The sequence below is a fragment of the Accipiter gentilis genome, unplaced genomic scaffold, assembly GCF_929443795.1.
Source record: "Accipiter gentilis unplaced genomic scaffold, bAccGen1.1, whole genome shotgun sequence".
NCBI lineage: Eukaryota > Metazoa > Chordata > Aves > Accipitriformes > Accipitridae > Astur > Astur gentilis.
Window position 1 is genome coordinate 1,381,568 of NW_026060824.1, and position 19,196 is coordinate 1,400,763.

General features: G+C 56.3%; 2 protein-coding genes across 6 annotated transcripts; both read right to left on the reverse strand.

The window, feature by feature from the left end:
- Positions 1–8,704: 8,704 nt before the first annotated feature.
- LOC126036864 (T-cell activation Rho GTPase-activating protein-like) lies at positions 8,705–10,938 on the reverse strand. The gene is made up of 7 exons (XM_049797077.1): positions 10,789–10,938; positions 10,394–10,555; positions 10,200–10,309; positions 9,655–9,850; positions 9,310–9,427; positions 9,004–9,152; positions 8,705–8,725 (listed from the first exon to the last, which is right to left on the reverse strand). Exons 1-7 carry the CDS (start codon positions 10,936–10,938, stop codon positions 8,705–8,707), a joined length of 906 nt encoding a protein of 301 aa, XP_049653034.1.
- A 404-nt stretch (positions 10,939–11,342) lies between these two features.
- Positions 11,343–13,756, reverse strand: LOC126036800 (uncharacterized). 5 transcript variants are annotated; one of them, XM_049797012.1, is made up of 7 exons: positions 13,035–13,160; positions 12,828–12,947; positions 12,448–12,618; positions 12,075–12,116; positions 11,821–11,905; positions 11,663–11,716; positions 11,343–11,458 (listed from the first exon to the last, which is right to left on the reverse strand). In XM_049797012.1, the coding sequence occupies exons 1-7, from the start codon at positions 13,064–13,066 to the stop codon at positions 11,351–11,353; spliced, it is 612 nt and encodes a 203-aa protein (XP_049652969.1). In that variant the 5' UTR covers positions 13,067–13,160; the 3' UTR covers positions 11,343–11,350. The 5 variants fall into 5 exon arrangements, with proteins under 5 accessions (XP_049652969.1, XP_049652966.1, XP_049652967.1 ...); XM_049797009.1 differs by adding an exon at positions 13,408–13,756 and having other exon boundaries at positions 12,448–13,260; XM_049797010.1 differs by having other exon boundaries at positions 12,448–12,947; positions 13,035–13,756.
- Between the last annotated feature and the right edge of the window lie 5,440 nt (positions 13,757–19,196).

Here is a 19,196-nt window from a genome sequence, read left to right on the forward strand (position 1 = left end):
CCACCAAAACCTTTTTTCCACTCATAAAGAAAATTCTACCACTTGCGAGGAAGGTGTGACTCTGAGTTATCCCTGGCAGCGCATCAAAACAATTCATTCCCCGCACCTGCTGCTGCTGCCATTTTAAAACAAAAACGCACTTCTCTATTGCTCCAAGATTAATTTGCTCCTCCAAAAGGTTGCTCATCTGAACTGCCCTGTCACTTGCTCCCTGCATCATCGTTAATCCAGGAGAGCATCCTGCCACGCAGCCTGACCTTGTCCCAAACCAATGCCTTCAGAAAGCATCGGGAATAAGAGCTTCTCCCCAGACCTGCAGCCCAGAAGGGGCTGGGGTCATCCCTCACAGGCCCTTACCTTCAGCTTGTGCTCCTTCCTGTTCACAATAACAGCACTGATCTGCTGGTCCATGAATATCAAGATGGTGCAGAGCAGAGCTGGGATGAGCGCAGCCAACACCGTCCACCAAGGGTTGGGTCCTATGGGGTTGATGAACCACCCACGGTCGTCTCTGGTAGGCTGCAACAAAGCCCACGCATCAGCATCGTCTCCCAGCCCAGGCACTCCACTGGCTTTCATTTTCCCCTCCCTCCCTGTGTCAGAGCACCTCCCAGCCCTGGCTTCATGTCCCCCTCTCCCGTGGGCTTCAGCAGTGCCAGTCTCCTCTTTGCAAGCACCTCTAGATACTTCCCCTGTAGGTGTCTAGTTTTGGGGCCATCTTCTCGTTTCCAGGAGGAAGCAAGGCACTTGGAGGTGGAAGAGGAGATGGTCACACCACCAGCATCTCTTCCAGACTCAGCCCTGCCCTGCCCCGGCATCACCTTGTGGCACCCCCACCGTGCCAAAACATCCCGTTACCTTGAACGCATGGGGGACCTGGAGCTTCGGCGATGGGATCCCAACCACAAAGTCAAGGAGCACCATGATGACGATGGTGAGGAAAACAGCAAAGTCGCTCACTGTGGACCGTACCTGGGGCGAGAAACCAGAGGTGAGAGGGGCATGGCAAACAGGGCCGTAACGCGAGATGCAAGAGTTGCAGACATGCACAACATTAAGGCTGCTTAACCAAATCCCACCACCCCTCTGAGCACATGCAGCCTGATCCCTTGCTTAGATACTGCTGCTGTGTTTGTCCCTGTGAGATCTGGGGTCAGACAATAAAAAAAGCTTAATTAGGCCGACAAGGGTTGGTTTAAGTCAAAACCTAAAAATAATAATAATAATATTAAAAATAAGAAAACACATGTCTGCCACTACAGCTACACTCACAGCTACAATGGATGGCAACAAGGCACTTAGGCATCCTTTAGTCCTCAAAAGGAAGTTCCTCATTCGAATCTACTTTCCGCTCGAGCACATAATGCGCAGAAGGTAGGGGAAAAAAAACAAACCAAAAACCCCAACCCCCAAAACTTTGGGAAACCTGACTTCCTACTACCTGAGGAGGAAAAAAAAAAAAAAAAAAAAAAATCAAACCCCCAAAATCTTCAATCTGGGGCAGGTCACGAGGCATGTGGGAAACGCTACAATGATTTTGCACTCATGGAAATGAGTGTGGGACATCCAAGCTCTTGGAGAGCTTGGCCTGCAAGGCCAACGTTTCCCAGCTTGACCAAGGCGGGGCAAATACTGCTTAGTGCTCCAGGAAAGCCATTTTGGGAAATGAGTGTGGAGATGGACACTGGCCACCTCCTTCTACTTACTCTGGTTGGAAAGTAGCGCCTGGTTTTAAACTTCTTCAAGAAGCTTGACAGGGCAAAGGTGGCGAAGAAGAGGATGCAGCACCAGAAGAACACGTCAGGGGTGTAGGGGCCGTCGCGTCCACAGGCAAGTCCTTGAAACTCCCCACGCAAATACCGACATTCCTGGAGAAACAGAGCGTCAGGACACAAAGGCAGTGCACGTGCGGCAGGGAAACCTCGCATAGCTAGGGGGTTTTGAGGATCTTGGTCCAAGATCCACAACCCTGTAACTGCTCCTGCCAATGGAGATTTATATTTAATGAGCAGCAGCAGCTGATCAAGTGACACATCGAACTACAGAGCGGAGAAATGAGATGTGAGGAGACACCATACGCTAGTAACACATTACAAGAAACACTCATCCAGGTGACACTCTCCCATCAGTTGCTTGCATTCATAGCATTGTGTTTCCTTAACTGCATCTGGCTTCAGTCCTGACATCTTCCCGCCAAAAACAACATGCCAGGCTCTCCCAACCCTGTGAAGAAAACCTCATCAGCTTTCCTAACTAAAAAGTAATTCTTTTAAACATTATTTTTAAACCTGAAAAGGACTAGGATTCACAGGACTAGCGTCATTACATTCACTTCACAGTTCAAAATGGGAGGACAAAAGATAACTGACATGACAAACGCCACAGTTACAGACGTTCCTTCCTAGGGGTGCAGTTCGCACACCTAGGAGCTCATGCCTGAAAGAATGGGTGACGCCAGGCAGCAGTCTCCTTACGTGCCTCTGACCTCAGGAAGAAACAGGTAACATGAATACTTTTAGTCCATTTGCATCCTGAGGACCGGAGATGGAGCCCAAGATTTGCCTAGATGACACAGTCGGTTCCTTTAAGGGATGAAATTGTTCGTTTGAGTTTGGCTTCAAGGACTCCCACAGCTGGCGATTAACTAAGAGGTATGCTACAGCGAGGAGCCCGACACACAGACTTGCAGGACAACTCATCACGCCAGGCCTCTGAGCTTGCAGTTCTCCGCAAGGCCCGGTGCTGCCTGAGCAGGTGGATGGACTTCCCAGTTCCAGAAATACAAGCTCGTGAATCAAACCCTCCTCAAGCACGCAGGCAAAACTGGCTGCGCTTTAGCGAAGCAAACCAACAACGAGGCTTCCTTTGTTTGGGTGCCTCCTGTCTGACGATGCTCTGGGCTACTTTCTCTTCCTGGCAGTAACAGGAATAAGTTGCCCTCATACCTACCAGCTCCTGACAGAGAAAGAGGATGATCTCTCTTCAATTCTGCAGCAGCTAACAACAGTCACTTCCAGAGTAAAGCCAGGCCCTGGCAATGCCTGTGCACATCTCATTGCCAAAGCAAATTCACTCACACTCATAAAACCACTCTCTAGGCAGAGGCTTGAGTCATTGCCTATGGCATTTTAGCCCTGCTGCAACCTCACTGGCATGAAAACAGCCCTTTCGGGATGCCACGACACTGTTCTGTTCCTCTGATGCAGGGATACTTCCTGGCTCAAAAGGATCTCAGTCCTAGTTTCTGCACGGGTGCCACCACCTGAAAAGAGACTTCACCTCAACAGTTCAGAACATTTTCCAAAAGCCTCTGAGGGCATCAACCTTGAACTGCTGTCTGATGATGATCACACCCTTGCAACAACGTACACAGGGAGCCAGATTATGCTGAGCTGCTGCTTTTCTATTAATACTTATGAATACTATCATTATTCATTTTTTATCAGAGGCTGAGACACCAACAACAACTCATAAAGTTTCAGACCAAGTTTGAGCCCTACAGAACACTCCTTCACCAGGACCCAATCTAGAGGCACCTGCTTAAAAATACAACCCTTACACCTAAGCAGCTCCAGCTCCTTTTTCAGAGCAGCTCAAACTTCTGGAATTATTACAGATCGCAGCCTCCGGCAATTCCCAGTCCCCTCTCAAACTAAAAGCTCCAGAGCTCCTCGACTGAGCTGGTCAAGGTTTTGCCCACTCACAAAAGCACTTGCCCATCATCTCTGTCTGCCTGACTAGCAGACACAAGCAGATTCCTCCAGGGCAATACCCTCAGGGAAAGTCTCTTTTTCACTTCTAAAGGACCATCCTCCTCACTTGATTTACATCCTCCCCAGCTGACCAGGCTGCTCAGCACCCTGTGCTTTAGTTACTTTGCTGGCTGCTAACTCAAACTTCCCATTGCAGCCTTACCACACAACTGTTACCTCCCACAACCCTCCTATTCCTTGTCCCCTGCACACCCAAAGGCCGCTTTCCTTTCTCTGCCTTGCATGCCAGCAGTACCACAGACTAAAACACTCTCCCTTCACTCTCCTTTCTCAGGCTTGCCACTACAGTGCCTTCTAGAAACTGAGAGCAGCAGTTATCCTAAAAGGCCTGCTCAGCCCCTCTGCCTGCAGCAGAGGCACGCTCTTCTTTCCAAACAACACGACAGGTTTGTCACAAACACGTCGCAAAGAGGAGTGGCAGCGCAAGGGGAACCTTGTGAAAGAAAAAATCCCAAGAGCACAACAGACAACTGCTGCCACTGAGAGTTTCCAAAGACTCTTTCCACATCCACACTTGAGCGCCAGATTGCCAGGCCAGCAAAAGGCACATTGCTACCAGCAGACAGCCCAAGAAAGAAGGACATACTTTGCGTACAGAGCTCCACGGCTGTGCTGGTTTTGACTGGCAGAGAGTTAATTTTCCCCACAGTAGCTTGCACGGGGCTACGTTTTGGATTTGTGCTGAAAGCAGTGCTTACACAGCATCAAGGCCTTTTCTGCTCCTCACCCCACCCCACCCCACCAGGGAGTCGGCTGCGGGTGCACAAGAAGCTGGGGGGGGGGGGGGGGCAGCACAAGGCTGGGACAGGTGACCCCAACTGACCCAAGGGATATTCCAGACCACAGGATGTCACGCTCAGCAATATAACTGGGGGAAGAAGAAGGAAGGGGGGACATGCCCAAGTAACTGTTAGGCGTGATGAAACCCTGCTTTCCTGCAAACTAAACACCTGCCAGACAATGGGAAGCAGTGACTGAATTCCTGACTTTGCTTTGCTTGCGTGCACAGCTTTTACTTATTAAACCGTATTTATCCCAACCCGCGAGTTGATTCACCCTTCCGATCCTCTCCCTCCTCCCACTGCGGGGCAGCGAGCGAGCGGCCGTGCAGGGCTTAGCTGCCGGCTGGGGTTAAACCACTACAGAAGCTCGAGAGCTTCTCAGCTGAACACTTTAAATAAAATTTCAAAACACCGTCAGTAAAACCAGCCTCTCTTCCCACTGAAGCACGAAATCCACCCACGGCACTGGAACAGGAGCGCTTTTTACAGCTCCCATTACTCCCATTACACTCCCGTGCAAGCGCAGTAGCCCCTCGGAAGCGACCGCTTTCACGGTCAGTGAAAGAGGGCAGGAAAAGAGCAGCCCCCCCAGTCCCGTCCGAATTGAGGGTCTCCTAGGAACTCACTGCTACCGGCAGGCACCAAACTGCAGGCTGTAGCTTCAACACGCTCACCTGCCGATTTGAAGTCCGTACACACGCCTGCCTGCCTGCCTGCGTGAAGAAACCTGGTTTCAGGCAACCGACAGGTAGGTACCTGCTGTCGAGGACGTCCTCCGTTCTCCCAGCCGAGGGAAGGAAGCAGGAGAGCCAACGGGACGCGACTGCTCTGGAAACGCCACTGCCGACCTCCCTGAAGCTCCCTCCAGGGCCTCTTGCCCCGGGGGCTGCCAAGAACGCCCGGGCAGGACTGTGTCGCAGCCCGCCACCCACGCCAGGCTGGGAGGGAGGGAGGGAGGGAGGGAGGGAGACCCCCGGCGGCTGCGGGTCCCTTCCCTGCGGGGACAGCCGGCAGAAACTCCTTTCTCTCCACACACAGCCGCACGTCTCCGCGGTGCCCGCCGGCCTCCGCCGGACAGCCACCAGCGGCAGGCAGTCCCCTGCTGCCCCCGCAGCCCCGGGGGCGGCAGGGAGGGGCCGGGGCTGGCCGGGCCTGCGGGGGGAAGGCCGGGACCCGGCGCCCCGGCCTGCCGCGAGGGGAGATGCCGCCACCGCCGCCGCCGCCGCCTCAGCCCCGCTGCCGGCCTGCGAGGCCCCCGGGCAGCCCCGGCGCTGGCGACCGCCGGGCAGCCCACCGCTCCACGGACGGGGAGGAGCCCCCGCCACGGCCACCGGCCCCGCCGCGCCCGCCGCCCGCCCTTGCCTCAGGCGGGGCCGGGCCGGGGCTGCGGCCGGAGCGGAGCCGAGGGCAGCCGAGCGCAACCGAGAGGAGCCGAGCGGAGCCGAGGGGAGCCGAGCGCAGCCGAGAGGAGCCGAACCGAGCCGAGCCCAGCCGAGAGGAGCCGAGCCCAGCCGAAGAGATGAGCCGAAGGGAGCCGAGCGCAGCCGAGAGGAGCCGAACCGAGCCGAGGGGAGCCGAAGGGAGCCGAGTGGACCCGAAGGGAGCCGAGCCCGGCTCGGGCGCCCCCCCCGCTGCTCCAGCTCCCCACGCTGCTCGGCACTGGCTGCTGCTGCTGCTGCGCTGCAGAGGCAGCTGCATTTTGGGGCTTGGAGCGCTTGGGGTTCCAGCGTGAGCCCGAAGCATCAGAGGAGTTGGCCTGTACCTCGTGGCAGGTCTTGCAGCTGCTTTCAGGGGGGTCTGGGCTCTGCCCAGGCCTCTCGAGTCAACGTTGACTCTGGTGCCTAATGACAGTCTGCTGGCAGTGGCCCTGGGAGCTCAGCCCTTTCTCTCCCCAGTTGCGATGATGTCAGCAAACAAGGACTGTGGTGGTTTCAGCCCAGCCGGCGACCAAGCACCACGAGGCTGCTCGCTCGCTCGCTCCCCCGTGGCTTTGTCCCCGCGGCAGCTGCAGCTGCAGCAGGATCGCACCGCTTTCCATCCCCAGCGTGCGGGGCAGGGCTGCCCAAACGGAGCCCGAGGGGTCGCGGGCCGAGACCAGCGGAGAGCCGCCAGGGAAACCGCCGCCTCCGTCCATCGCACGGACGGGAGCCGCAGCAGCCGGAGAACGCTCCCGAGTCGTGCCGCTCCCAGGGCAAGCCCAGGCACCGCTTCACGCGTGGGACGTGCCATGCCGTCCCGAGAGCGGGGCTAGCGGTCAGGATGCTGACCAAGCAGGAGCTCTCCTTCGGCGGGTCCCGGGACATCCCCGCTGAGCTCAGCCGAACCCTCCTCGCTGGGCAGCAGCTGGCAGGACAAAGAAACCCGGGTGGGCGCAGGACAGAGACACGGCGAGAGCGACCTGCCCTTCCCGGGAAAGAGGAGTCAGCCACGGCTGTCCCGGGACTGATGCCCCACGCCCACCCGTGCCTTTGCACCAAACAGGCTGGAAAAGGTCCCTGGCTGCCGACCCCAAACGCGCTACCCCGCAGGAGCTCCCCGGACCCTGCTCGGGGCACCAGGGCTGGGCTCAGGAAGGAGTTTTTTCCCCCGGGCAGATTGGCACAGCTCCCGGGGGGAGTTTCCCCTTCCTCTGCAGCACTGAGCACAGCCCCTTGCCGGGGTCCTCGGGGCCATTTCTGGCCAGCGAGTCCCTGCTGTTGCAGGAGCAGGAGTCCAGCTGTGCCCTCCAGCCCTCTGCCTCTCTTGGCAGGGGAACCTCACGCACCTCCACATCTCCAGGTCACCTGCAAAACAAGGAGCCTCAAGGAAGCCGACTTTGCCCTGGTGCTTTTAAGCTGGCACACTGCCGTGGGGAGAAGAGAAAGCCGGGGAGTGGGGGGGTGTCTTATCTATCTATCTATACCAATCTATCTAAACCTGCTGGGAGGGAATGAAGATGAGGGAGCCAGGCTCTTCTCAAGAGTGCCCACTGAGAGCACCAGCGGCAACAGGCACAAATTAAAACACATGATATGCTCCAGCTACACTTGAGAAAACAACTTTTTCCTGTCGATGTGGTCAAACACTGGCACAGGTTGCCCAGGGAGTTTGCGGAGTCTCCGTCCATGGCGATGTTCAAAACCCAAGGGCACATTGTCCCGGGCAACCTGCTCTAGGTGAGCCTGCTTGAGCAGGCGGGTTGGACCAGAGGAACTCTACAGGTCCCTTCCAACCTCCACCCTCCTGTGTGAGTCCGTGCTTTGGTTTCACTCCTAAAGCACCTGAACTCAGCCCTGATGCCTGCGGGAAAGGATGCTGGGACAAGGCAAGATCCCAGACTCCTCCCCGAGGACTCGTCACAAAACCCCATCTACCTACTCCAGAATATCGTATGGCAGACACACTCAGAAGAGAGAAAAGATCCTTTTATTGCAAACATCAACTGCAGTGAGGGGCGGGCCTGGGAGTCACAGGGCTTCAGCCAGTAACAGGGAAACGGCACCTACAAGGACAGAGTCAGAGAGCACTGATAAACCCACAAAGGCAGGAATAGGCATGACTCGCTTCCCCTTTCTTTGGGGAACACCGTTGACGAGGAATTGTTCATAGCCCAGAAGAGAGAGCTATGGCTGGCATCAACCAGGGGACGGCTCTGGCGCCTTATCCCCACGGGAAATGCCCTTAGAGACCTGCATGCGTGCACAGATGCACAGGGCCCCTGTGCCACGCAGCAGGGCTCGATGGGGAGCCCCTGGGGAGCGGCCATGGAGTTATTTCCAAGCCCCGCGCAGCACCGTCCCTTGCCAGCGGGTCGGACTGACTTGCAAACAGCGCTGAGAGTTGGGAAAGATGGGCAGCAGAGCCTGGTACACACCTGGGCTTCCTGAACTGCTGGACCTTCCTGCTTCTTTTAAGTCCCCATCTCTTTCTCTCTTCCTTCTTTTCTTTTCTCGCTGGCATTCCTCCTCCTCTGCCCAGGCCTGTTTTCTCTTTCTTTTCTTTCCGTTTTCCTTTTCCTGGGGGGAGCCTGCAAACCTTTTCATCCCACAGTATGATCAGGTAGGTAAAGCCAGGATCAACTAGAATCAGTTCTTGATTTACCCAAAGCTGACTCATTTTACCTTCTTTCCTCTGAAACGCTCTTTAGTCCTTCTGTGCATCCCAGGGAGTCTACTGTGGTCCCTGGGGTGGCTGGAGCCAAAGCAACGGGTGCCTACAACAGAAATGTCAGAGTCAGCAGGTGGCAAGGGACACCCTGGAGTAGCAGGCGACTCTTTGGCAAAATGCTGCCTTAGCCCTACAGAGAAGATCCCTTTGGCTGGTTTGCATTAGCCCTTTCTTCCAAAGGCCTCACTTTGGAACACAGGATTCACACGGGTGTGTGACACTCGGTTTGTTTCTGGCAGCTCAACAAACACAGGGATACCGTGTCTCGGGTAGGAGGGTAGCTCCTGATGGAGCTGCCATACCTCTGCCGTTTCGGACTCCACCACCGCGTCTCCCCCAGCTTCTTTGAGGACGTCCAGCACAGAGGCAGGTGGTACGTGCAGCACGGCCTCTGCCTGGTGGTCCTTGACTGCTCTGCCTGCAGGGCCACTTTGCTCTTCCAAATGCAGGTCTAGAAAGGAAAAGCACGTGCAGCAAATTGACTCCTTGGAAGTAAAGCACACCTAAAACAAAACCCACCCAAAGCCCTACACCAGCTGTCTTCTCGACATTGAGGTTTCTGTTACCCCAAGCCCCAGCCTGTGACAGCCCTCAGTTCCTCCTCGTACCTGTGGCTCTGTCCATGGGTGCTGGCGACTCCCCGGCTGATGGACAGGAGGGGCCAGCCATCTCCTCCACAAAGATGTCACCGCAGTTTTCAATGAGAAACTCCACCAGCACGTTCACCTGCACACATCAAACCCTCAGTCTCAACCCAGGTGCCTGAAAATGTGTCACGCAGCCTTTCCCCCTCCCGACCCTTGCCTCTGCGCAGGAGGCTGTGGTTGTGGGGCTGCTCTTGCAGGCAGCCACCCCACCAGCATTTGCTCAAGAGAGGAGGCAGCCAGGGCCCTCTGAGCAGCCAAGCTCGGATGGGCCGGCGAGGCTGCAGCCGGCTGCTCGGTACAGCGCACCTTCTCAGTCACCGCCAGCATGGCCTCGAGGGGGAGCAGGTCCTCGTGAGGTGGGCTCAGCAGATTTGGCCCAAGGCAGATGGCCAGGTTGCTGGCGGTCATTCTGCTGCTGGAGGCGTTGTGGCCGATGTGCTGGAGGAGGGCCAGCAGCCGCTTGAGGAGGAGGAGATTGGCTCCAGGCAACTTCTCGGCCACCCTGAGGGAGCAGGAGGAACTCAACGTTAATAGAGAAGATGCTGCCCACAGCCATCCCTGAAGCTTGCCCAACGCAGGTGGGTTGCGCAGCTTTCCGGGTGCTCTCAGCCAGCGGTCAGTGCTCCTGCACTTCAGGAAGGAAGCACAGCGTTGCTGCCCAGCTCCTCATTTCACCCAAGCCCAGGCAAGGGAAGGCTCCCTCTCCATGCCCTTTCCCCTGAAATCTAAGCCCACCCCAGCAAAAGCAAGTTGTCAGAAGACACAGCCTTTTAAGGAGACTGTCCCTTTTCAGGCAAGTCCTAGGCCTCTACCAGTCCCTCCTCAACAGGCAGGCTGCTGCCCACACTTACGCTTTCAGCTCTTCAACCTTCTCCTCCTTGCCGCTCTTCTGCATCGCTGCCATCCAGTCCTCGTAGAGGTCTGTCACGAGGAGCTTGGCGGGGATGCTTCGGAGGAAGTCCTGCAATGCCAGGGGCTCCAGGTGAGCCTCTGAACACTGCAGGCCAGGCAGGAGCTCTTCCAGCTGCAGGTCGGAAGCACTCACCTTCAAGATGACGGCCAGCAGCAGCGCAGGCTGGCTGCCCAGGTCGACATCCGCACCGTGGTCCAGGGCCTCCCGCAGCTCACGAAACTCTGTCCCGCCGGCAGCTCTTCGGAATATCCCTTCTGTCGACGGTCCTTCCTTGTGCAGGACAGCCAGCATCTCCTGCAGCAGGGGCAGGAGGACAGTTGTTTGGCTGAGAAGCTGCCTTCCAACAGCAGCGACCAAAGCACTACCCCAGATCCTGCTCCTTGCCCCCCGCAAAGGGGGCTGGCACCATAAGCGTCTTCTGGGGGTGAAGGGCCCAATCCCCCATCCCCAGAGCTCCTGGGGACACCCACCTCCCCTCTGGAGCAGCCGGAGGGAGGGCTGGGGACCCCCTGCCCAGGCTGGCTTACCTGGATGGGCTGGGGCAGGGAGCCGTCCTCCCCGCAGAGGGCTGCCAGGGGCTGTCCAAAGAGCGCCCTGCTGCAGCCGGAGCCCGCCTGCCCTGGCGCCTGGGCAGCAGCCGGGGTCCTCCGCAGAGCAAAGGGCCAGGGCAGTCCCATCCTCCTCCTCCTCCTCCTCCTGCTGCTGATGCTGTTCCCTTCTTCTGAAAAGGAACATGGAGCAAGAGCGCGTCAATGGAGACAGCCGGGCCAGCACTCCTGGAGCCTGCCCTGCCTGCAACACGGTGCTGAGCGGTGAGGCAGGATGGGCAGGGAGCCAGCAGCTGGAACCACAGCTCCAGCTCAGCGTCTCCAGCTCGGAGGCTCCTGAGAGCTGGCGTGCCACCGGGACAACCTGTCCCAGCCCTCGCCCTGCCCTCCTCCAAGCTGTGGGCAGCAGGAGAGGCTCTGGGTCCCCGTAGAACCACGTCCAGCAGCTGCTGCCCAGCGGGTGCCCTTGCTCGTCCAGGTGACGTCCTCCCTTGGGGTGCCGCACCTGCATGGCGACACTCAAGGGACAAGTGAGCACAGCTCAACCATTTGCAGGACAATGCGTTTCTTTCCAGAACTCACCTGGTGAGCGGCAAAGTCCCCCAGCTTTGACAGACGGGGCTGTCGGTGGCCCTTGCTTGGGGTGATCCTGCAAGAAGCGGGCTGCGCTTAGAGAGCAGCCCCGCAGCAGAAAGGGCCACCGGCAAGCTGCCACCCGGCACCAGCAGCCTGAGCGCAGCAGGGCTGGGACCCCCTGCCCTCCCGGGCTCTCTGCCCCACCGGGCAGGTTTCCCCCCAGTGCAGCCAGTGAGGATGTGCTGGCATTCCTGGTGCCTCCCCCACCCATTCTCACCTCTGCCTGGTCCTCCATCAGCCTCTCCAGGCTCCTGGCACTGAATGACCTCCACTGGGCAAGAGAGAAGGAGCGGAGGAAGGTGAGCAGCGATGCCTCTGCTGCTCAGCTGGAGGACCAGGGCTCGGGGACAGAGCCCAGACCGGAGAGACACTCACGGCGTGGCGGCGGCTCAGCTCCTTCTCCAGGGGTCTGAGGGAGGGGAGACGGGTCACGCGGGCTCTCTTTGCTCCTCCTGGTGTCCTGTGCACCGGCAAGGGACAGGGAGAGAGCTGGCTGAGCCCCAAGCTGCCCCTTCTCTCCTTTGAGGCAGCTCTGCCCGAGAGCTGCCCGCAGCCGCGAGGGCACCTCTCCCCAGCTAGGGAGATGTGTAGCCCCCCCAGCTGCGCCTGCAGCATCCCCCCCGGCTTACCCCAGCAGTGTGCCCACCCACAGCTCCTTCAGTGCCTGGGAGCTGCAGAAAGAGAGGAGAACCAGCGTCAGGCCCCGCTGCCCCCCAGCCCGTGGGGAAGGAAGGATTCAGGGGCAGGACGAAGCCCTGCGGGGCAGGACAGAGACACTGTCCAAGCCCTGGCTCCCCGCGTCCTGCCAGAGCAGCTGCTTTTGCCCTTCTCTTCTGGGGACCCAAAGGGCACCAGGGGATGCAGGACCTGGCAATGCCCCCATCCCTCCCTGCCGGCGTGCTTCCCGCTCCCTGCCCAGGCTCTGCACGCAGGGCAGAGGATGGCGTGGGCACGGTTGGGAACCTCTCCTGCCCGGCCATGGGACGTGGCACCACGACTCACCCGAAAGCGGCAACGCAGGAGCCAGTGGGCCAGATGAGGATGATGGAGGTCCTGTCCTCATCGCTGCCTTCCTCCTCCTCTTCTTCCTCCCCCGCCGCCTCCTTTCCGCCGCTCAGCACCCACAGCTGGTCCAGGGCCAGGCGGAGCTGTGGGCGCAGGGTGGTGCCACGTCTGCAGAGAGGAGAGGCAGGCGGTGAGCTGGAGGTGGCCTCCTGGGGGTCCCCCCGGGCAGACCCCCGTCCCCCACCTGCCCTTGAGACGGACATCGATGGGTGCATCCAGCACCACGGTCCCGGGGCCTGGGGCTGGTGCCGGGGTGTCCCTGCCCTGGTGCCAGGGCCAGGGGTGGGGGAAAGGCAGCTGGGCTCTGAGGGTCTTACCGCAGCTTGGCGACCACCACTTCCTCCTGGAGGAGGAGAAGGCGCCTCTCGCTCCTCTTGCGGCCCCGGGTCAGCCGCACGTCCGCGCTCAGCACCGGCTCGGCGTCGGTGAGAGCCTCCCTGCAGAGCAGAGAGCGGCGGGCATGAGAAAGGCCGCCGCGGGTCCCGGCCGTGCCCGCGTGTCCCCGAGGCACAGGGAGAGCCCACCTGGAGCCGCAGCAGCAGTTGGCCTGGCCCATCCTGCCCGGGAGAGGAGGACCCTCGCCGTGGACCAAGGACGCGGGCCAGTCGGCGACAGCGGGGATGGGAAGCGAGGTGCCGGTGCCGGCTCAGTGCTGCTCGGCCAGATCCTGCCTCCTCCCAGCGCTCCTGCGTGCCAGCACAGCTCCGTGCTGCTGTCTCTGGTGGCTGTGGGCTCCAACTGACCAACATTCTGAGCCCAAGGGACGAACATTCTGAGCCCAACGGAAAGTGGGCGGGGCACTGGGGGGAGAGTTCTCTCCAGTATGGCCGGCTCTGCCTGGCACTGGGGAGCCCCGGCCGGGCTGGACGGACCCAGCAGAGGGGAAGGACCACCTACCTCCACCTGTTGCCAATGCTTTCCCTGCTGCAGCCCGGGGTGCACTTGGCCGCCTTTGCCCCAGGGGCACTTTTCTGGCTCGAAATCGGTCAACTTGGCGTCCACCGTGAGCCCAGGTGTCTGCACAGCTGCTTTCCAGCTGGGTGTCCCCCAGCACTTACTGGTGCAAGGGCTTGTTCGTCCGTGCCCAGGTCTCCAGGACTTTGCTCTTCCCCTTGTTGAACTACATGAGGTTCCTGTCAGCCCCTTTCTCCAGCCTGTCAAGATCCCCCTGATTGACAGCAGGACCCTCCGGCGCGTGAGCCTCTCCTCCCGCTTGTGTGCCACAAGCTGCCAGCTGCCCGAGGGTCCACTCTGCCCCATCGCCCAGACCAGGGAATGTGAACAGGTCCGATGTGGGGCAGCGCAGGGGGGCAGACATGCACTTTGGTAGGCCATCACTTGTCACAGGAGGTTCAGAAATTTAGGGGGAAAATCCGTATTGGTTTGGGTATTGTTTACACAGTGCTTCCCCTTTGTATTCCTGCAAGCTCGTAAAAGGTGTTCAAAATGTCTCCTTTGTCATTTGAACGTCACAGCTCTTCACAGTGCTGATGTTGCGTGTAACATTGGATCGGGTTGTACTCTCGCATAGATCGTTAGGTAGTATGGAGCCGAGATTATTAGGTAGAAGATAGCAGATTATCTGCATTAATTGTGCTAACGCCAGCGACAGGAGGTTGCGTCTAGCTCTTGAGCCGAAGGATGAAAATCCAAGGTGTCTATTGAACTCAGTGGGCTATTGACCAGCAGAGTGAATTCACCACGTTCAAAAAAGAAAAGGTACATGAGAAAGGCCTATTCCATCTTGACTGCTACAATGCCTGTTTTTGTGAAGATAAATTATCCATGCCCCTCCTGCCACCCCCTTCCAAAAAAAAGGATAGAGAAAAAAGATTCAACTGCTAGAGCAATGGGGATTTTAATAGCCAAGTAAATTTCCCTAGATCATTCCCATTCAATGAGCCACTTTGTCTGCCTCTACTTGGTACCAACAGAAGACTCTACCTGTGCCCTGCTATGGAAGATGTAGAATTCCTCTCTGATCCAGAACTTTCCACCTACAAGCAAAACCGTGGTGAAGTTTTCCTCCACCTCAACCACCCCCTGGTGCCTCTTCCCCAGGGAAAGTCTTTCCTCTCTCACTCTGTGATCATAGCTGGTCACGGGCAGTGCAAGCCCCAAGCCTCAGCCACCGCCCGAGGCCACCAACCCCCTTTAGCCATAAGCAAGCTCTCAAACTCCTTTTTGGCTGCAGGAGAAGCATTGTTAGTAGAAATGGACGCACACGGCACAGTCTATTCCAGAATAGCCACAGCGGTTAAAAGCTTTCCGTGTCCTGGATTGGTGGTTTTCAGGACCAGCTCCTGGGTGCTGTTGCACAAGGCTAGCGATAGCTCTATTTCATGCAGGTAATTCAGGCTTAATCCTTTGTCCCCACAGGCCCAGCAGCACAGAAAGTCACCGTGGGCTGTGTTTGAGCAGCCCGCTCCACTGGACTTGTGGCAAATGGCCGCATCCCTGCTCTTCTGTTGTCCGCGTAGGGTCCTGGTCAATACAACAAGCTGTTTTCCCTGGAAATGACCATCGTGGCTAAAGACAGACTCCTCCTTGTGGACGCCAGCCAAGCTGTGGGAACGTCTCTGGCACCCATGCTGTGCCAGCTTTCAATCCCCAAGAGGCTGGAACTGAGGTGCGTCCAACAGGAAGAAAATTTGCAATTGTTACTGAAAGAGGGGAGCGACCACCGGCACTGAAGAGCCATTCATATCCTGCCGAAAGCCACAGGGAAATGCAAGGTGTGGTGAGCTTAGGCAGGAATACTCCTGTCCGAGGAGCAGCACACTTGGTTACTAAGGCTTTATCACACTTGGGTGATAAGGCTTTATCCTCGGCTTTGCCGCTGTGCTGACCGCTGTGGCTGCTGCCTGTTCTTTCCTGCCATGCTGGCTGCACCCACCTGTGGGGCTGTCCTTGGGAAGGGCACCAGAGCCGAGAAAGCCCCTGGGAGAGGGGCGGGGAGAAGCTCTTCTCCAGAGATTTGCCAGAAGCTCTCCAGAGCATCCCTTTTCCAGCCCATGAGATGCTCTGTGTGACAAGGGAAGGTGCCTGTCGGTCCAAGGGATGAGGCCCTGCAGGGCTCCCATCAGGGTCCTTTGACCTACCCATCTTCCAGGGGCTGGGGGTCTCACGAAGGGCAGAGCCCTGTCCCCCACCTGCCGCTGGGACAGACATTGGTGCATCCAGCCATTAAAACCTGCCGAGGCCAGCTAACTAGGAAATAGAGAGGAGCCACACTGCGCATGCCCAAAGGGCAGACACTATGTCAAGGATAATGTAAATAAGTATATGATTAGAACAATATAAGCTTGCCTTGCTGTAGGTAACGGTATGCTCACTAGGAGGAACTACCCCCCCCCGCCCCGTGCATCCAGCCGCTGCAATAAAGAATGCCTGCTTTCTAAAACTCCAAAATCGAGCCTCAGTGTTTCTTCAAAGGGATCCTTCATTGTGCATGATCAGATGTAGGCAGTGCTAAGATAATCAGTTGCAATTATTTTTGCATATATGTGTACTAATCTGATTAATATGCAATTAGTTATTCTATATAACCTGTTAGTGCTAAAGCTGATACGGTATGCACGCTAGGTGGAACTATACCCCGTGCATCCAGCGCTGCAGTAAAGAATGCCTGCTTTCTAAAACTCCAAAATGAGTCTTAGAGAGTTTCTTTGACCGGCTTTTCGGTATCATTATAGAATAAGTAATTGCATATTAATCGAGTATTAGTATACATATACATAAAAATGATCGCAACTGATTTTCTTGGTACTGCCTACATCCGATCATGCGCAATGAAGGATCCCTTTGAGTCGAAGGGCTGCTTTTGCGACCACTGACTCATTGAAGTTCTTGCTGGCTGTCCTTGAAGTCTTTATTCTTGTCCTTGTTCTTTGATCTTGAAGCTTAATGCAGTTTCAATCACATGTGGTCAGATTTCAGCATTGTTCTCATCTAGCAAACAGGAACATCACATCATAAGAGCAAAGAACTGCAAAACTTACGAAGATTTACTAGGTAATCACTTGACTACACTCTTGTAATTATCTCCCCAGTTACCCTTTGCCTCTTGTTTCAACCATAATGTTAATGCATGATCATTTATCAAATCTCACTTAGACAGTCATCTAGCAGCAAACCAGTTTTCATCGAAGGTGCAAAATACTAAAACCATAAAAGTTTGAACAAACCACATGAAATGTATGGACATATGCTATCAAGTTCAGTTATACACATTCGATTTCCAAAGTTCTTCCCCCAAACTATTACCGGGAGTCGCTTGTCTCGCACAGTTTCTATCGGGTTGAAGTTCCCCCGCTTCGAATTAAAGGTCCAGTGGTCTTTTCTTCTACAGCACATGCCCAAGGCGGGGGGTGGGGGGGGTGGGTAAGTCTTTTGGTCGTGAACTGAGTCGGTGGTCTGATCTGCCCCCGCTGCCTTTACCTTTCCTCCGGTTATCCAAGATTTTTGCTGACTTTGTGCCTATAGCAATTTTTCAACTTCTCGGCACCTCCTGGTGTAATAAGTAATTATAGGTAATTTGCTGATCAAAGAAGTTAAGCAAGGGAAACGAACTTGTTACACCAGATGCGAGAACATCCTGTTTTGACAAGAAAAACTTACCTACAATGTTATTTACTGCCGTGAGAACGGAACCTTACAGTCTAGCAGTTGTTTAAAAAAAAAAGATATTGGGCTGCAGTATTCTGATACCATGACAACCTATATCCTTGTTTAAATTTATGTAAAATATGTAAGCTTTTGATATACCTTGTGAATTTACCAAAAGTGAGCATAAATCCTGAGGAAGTCATGATTACGGAAGAAGGCGAGGGATGTACTGAAGATGGGAGACCGACCTCGGTGAAAATAAGAGACTGCTCAGCTTGCCTAATTTTGCGAGCCTTGGTGGAGCTGCGACTCCCCGGCCGCCCAGCGCGCTGCTTTGTTTTCCTACCTTAATAAATATATAGTGAATACAATTTGAACTCGATTTGTTTCAATTCAAATATAACACTATAAAAGAAGCTGTCTTGTTTTTCACGGCGCGTGTTGTGGTAGAGCAGAAGCTCCCCGCGTGCCAAGCACTGTTTGCTTGCCTTTATTCATTTAATAAATTGTTAACTTTGTTTGAAATCCTGTTTGGGACTAAATTCATTTATAACAGTTACTCCTTTGGAATCCAGTAAGATGAAGGCTTGCTGCACCTCTGCTGAGAGAAGCCTCTTGACTGAGGTGAGCACCATTGCAGCCCTTCGCCACTCTTCTCGGCATCTGCTCCCTCCCTCTTTCGGTTTTTTGTTGGTTTGTGTGTGTGTGTGTGTGTGTGGCGGGGTTTGAGGGGCCGCAGGGCCGGCTCCTGGGAGAAGCTGCTCGAAGCTCCCCCGGCTCGGAGCCGGCCCCGCCTCTGGCCCAGGCCGAGCCCCTCAGCGACGGCGGTAGCGCCTCTGGGAGAAGAGATTTCCGAAGGGGAACGCCCCGTGAGGGAGTCGGGGGAGTGGGACGTGAGAGGAACCCCTCTGCGGATCCCGAGGTCAGGGAAGGAGGAGGAGCGGGGGAGGAGGGGATGCCCCCGCAGCCCGCGGGGAGGCGGCAGGCTGTCCCCCCCAGCCCGTGGAGGGGAGCGGGGGAGCGGATGTCCCCCAAAATGGCCGCGGCTCCCGCGCTGGAGCAGGCTGTGACGGAAGGACTGCACCCTGTCTGTGGAAGGGACCCGCGCTGGAGGAGTCTGTGAGGAACTGCAGCCCGCGGGAAGGACCCACGCTGGAGAAGTTGGGGAAGGGCTGTCTCCCGCGGGAGGGAGGGAGGGAGGGAGGGAGCCCAGGGCGGAGCAGGGGCCGAGCGCGGAGTCCTCCTCCCCCTGAGGAGGAAGGAGCGGCAGAGACAAGGGGTGAGGAGCCGACCCCAGCCCCCGTCCCCGTCCCCTGTTCCCCTGCGCCGCCGGGGGGAGGAGGTGGAGAGAACGGGGAGTGGAGTTGAGGCGGGAAGGCGGGAGGGCTCCCCGGGGGGAAGCTGTTCTCAGGCTGGGTTTTGCTTCCTCGTAGCCTTGTTGTGACTTGATGGGTAGCAGATTACAGGGATTTGGTTTCTTCCCCAGGTTGAGCCTGTCTTAAGTGGGGAGTGACCCCTCCCTGTCCTTCAACTTGATGAGCTGTAAGGCAGGTATTCTGTTCTTGAGCGGTGGGGGGGGAGGAGATCTGACTGAAGGGTGCTAATTGTACTTTGTCAGTGGAGCTAGACTTGCAGATGAGGATGGGTTCTCTGAATGACATGCAAGAGGCGCCTGGCGACTCTTGGAAAGACATGTACAAAGACCATCCCTAGAAATATTTTGGCATTTGAACGTCTGCTGGGAAAAGTTGACATTTCAGCAGAAAAGAAGTATGTTTTTTGGATGCGAGTCCTTCAGTGATCTCTCAAGTCTGTAATTTAAGCACTAGGAAACTCAACGATTAATATTGTATGGATTTGGTGCTTTGTTTTGTGGTTCGTTCTTTGGCTTGAAATACAGCCACGCCACTACATGCTAAGCTCTAAGTTAACGTGGAGAGGATGGTTTTTACTGAGATGTGAAAACTCCCTGTTCTGTAACCAAATCTTTTTATGGGAAGCATTGTGGTCTTGGGCTTGGAATGAGCTGAAAGGTAGTGCTTATTTCCACTTGGAGCTTTCTTTTGGGTTTTCAGGCT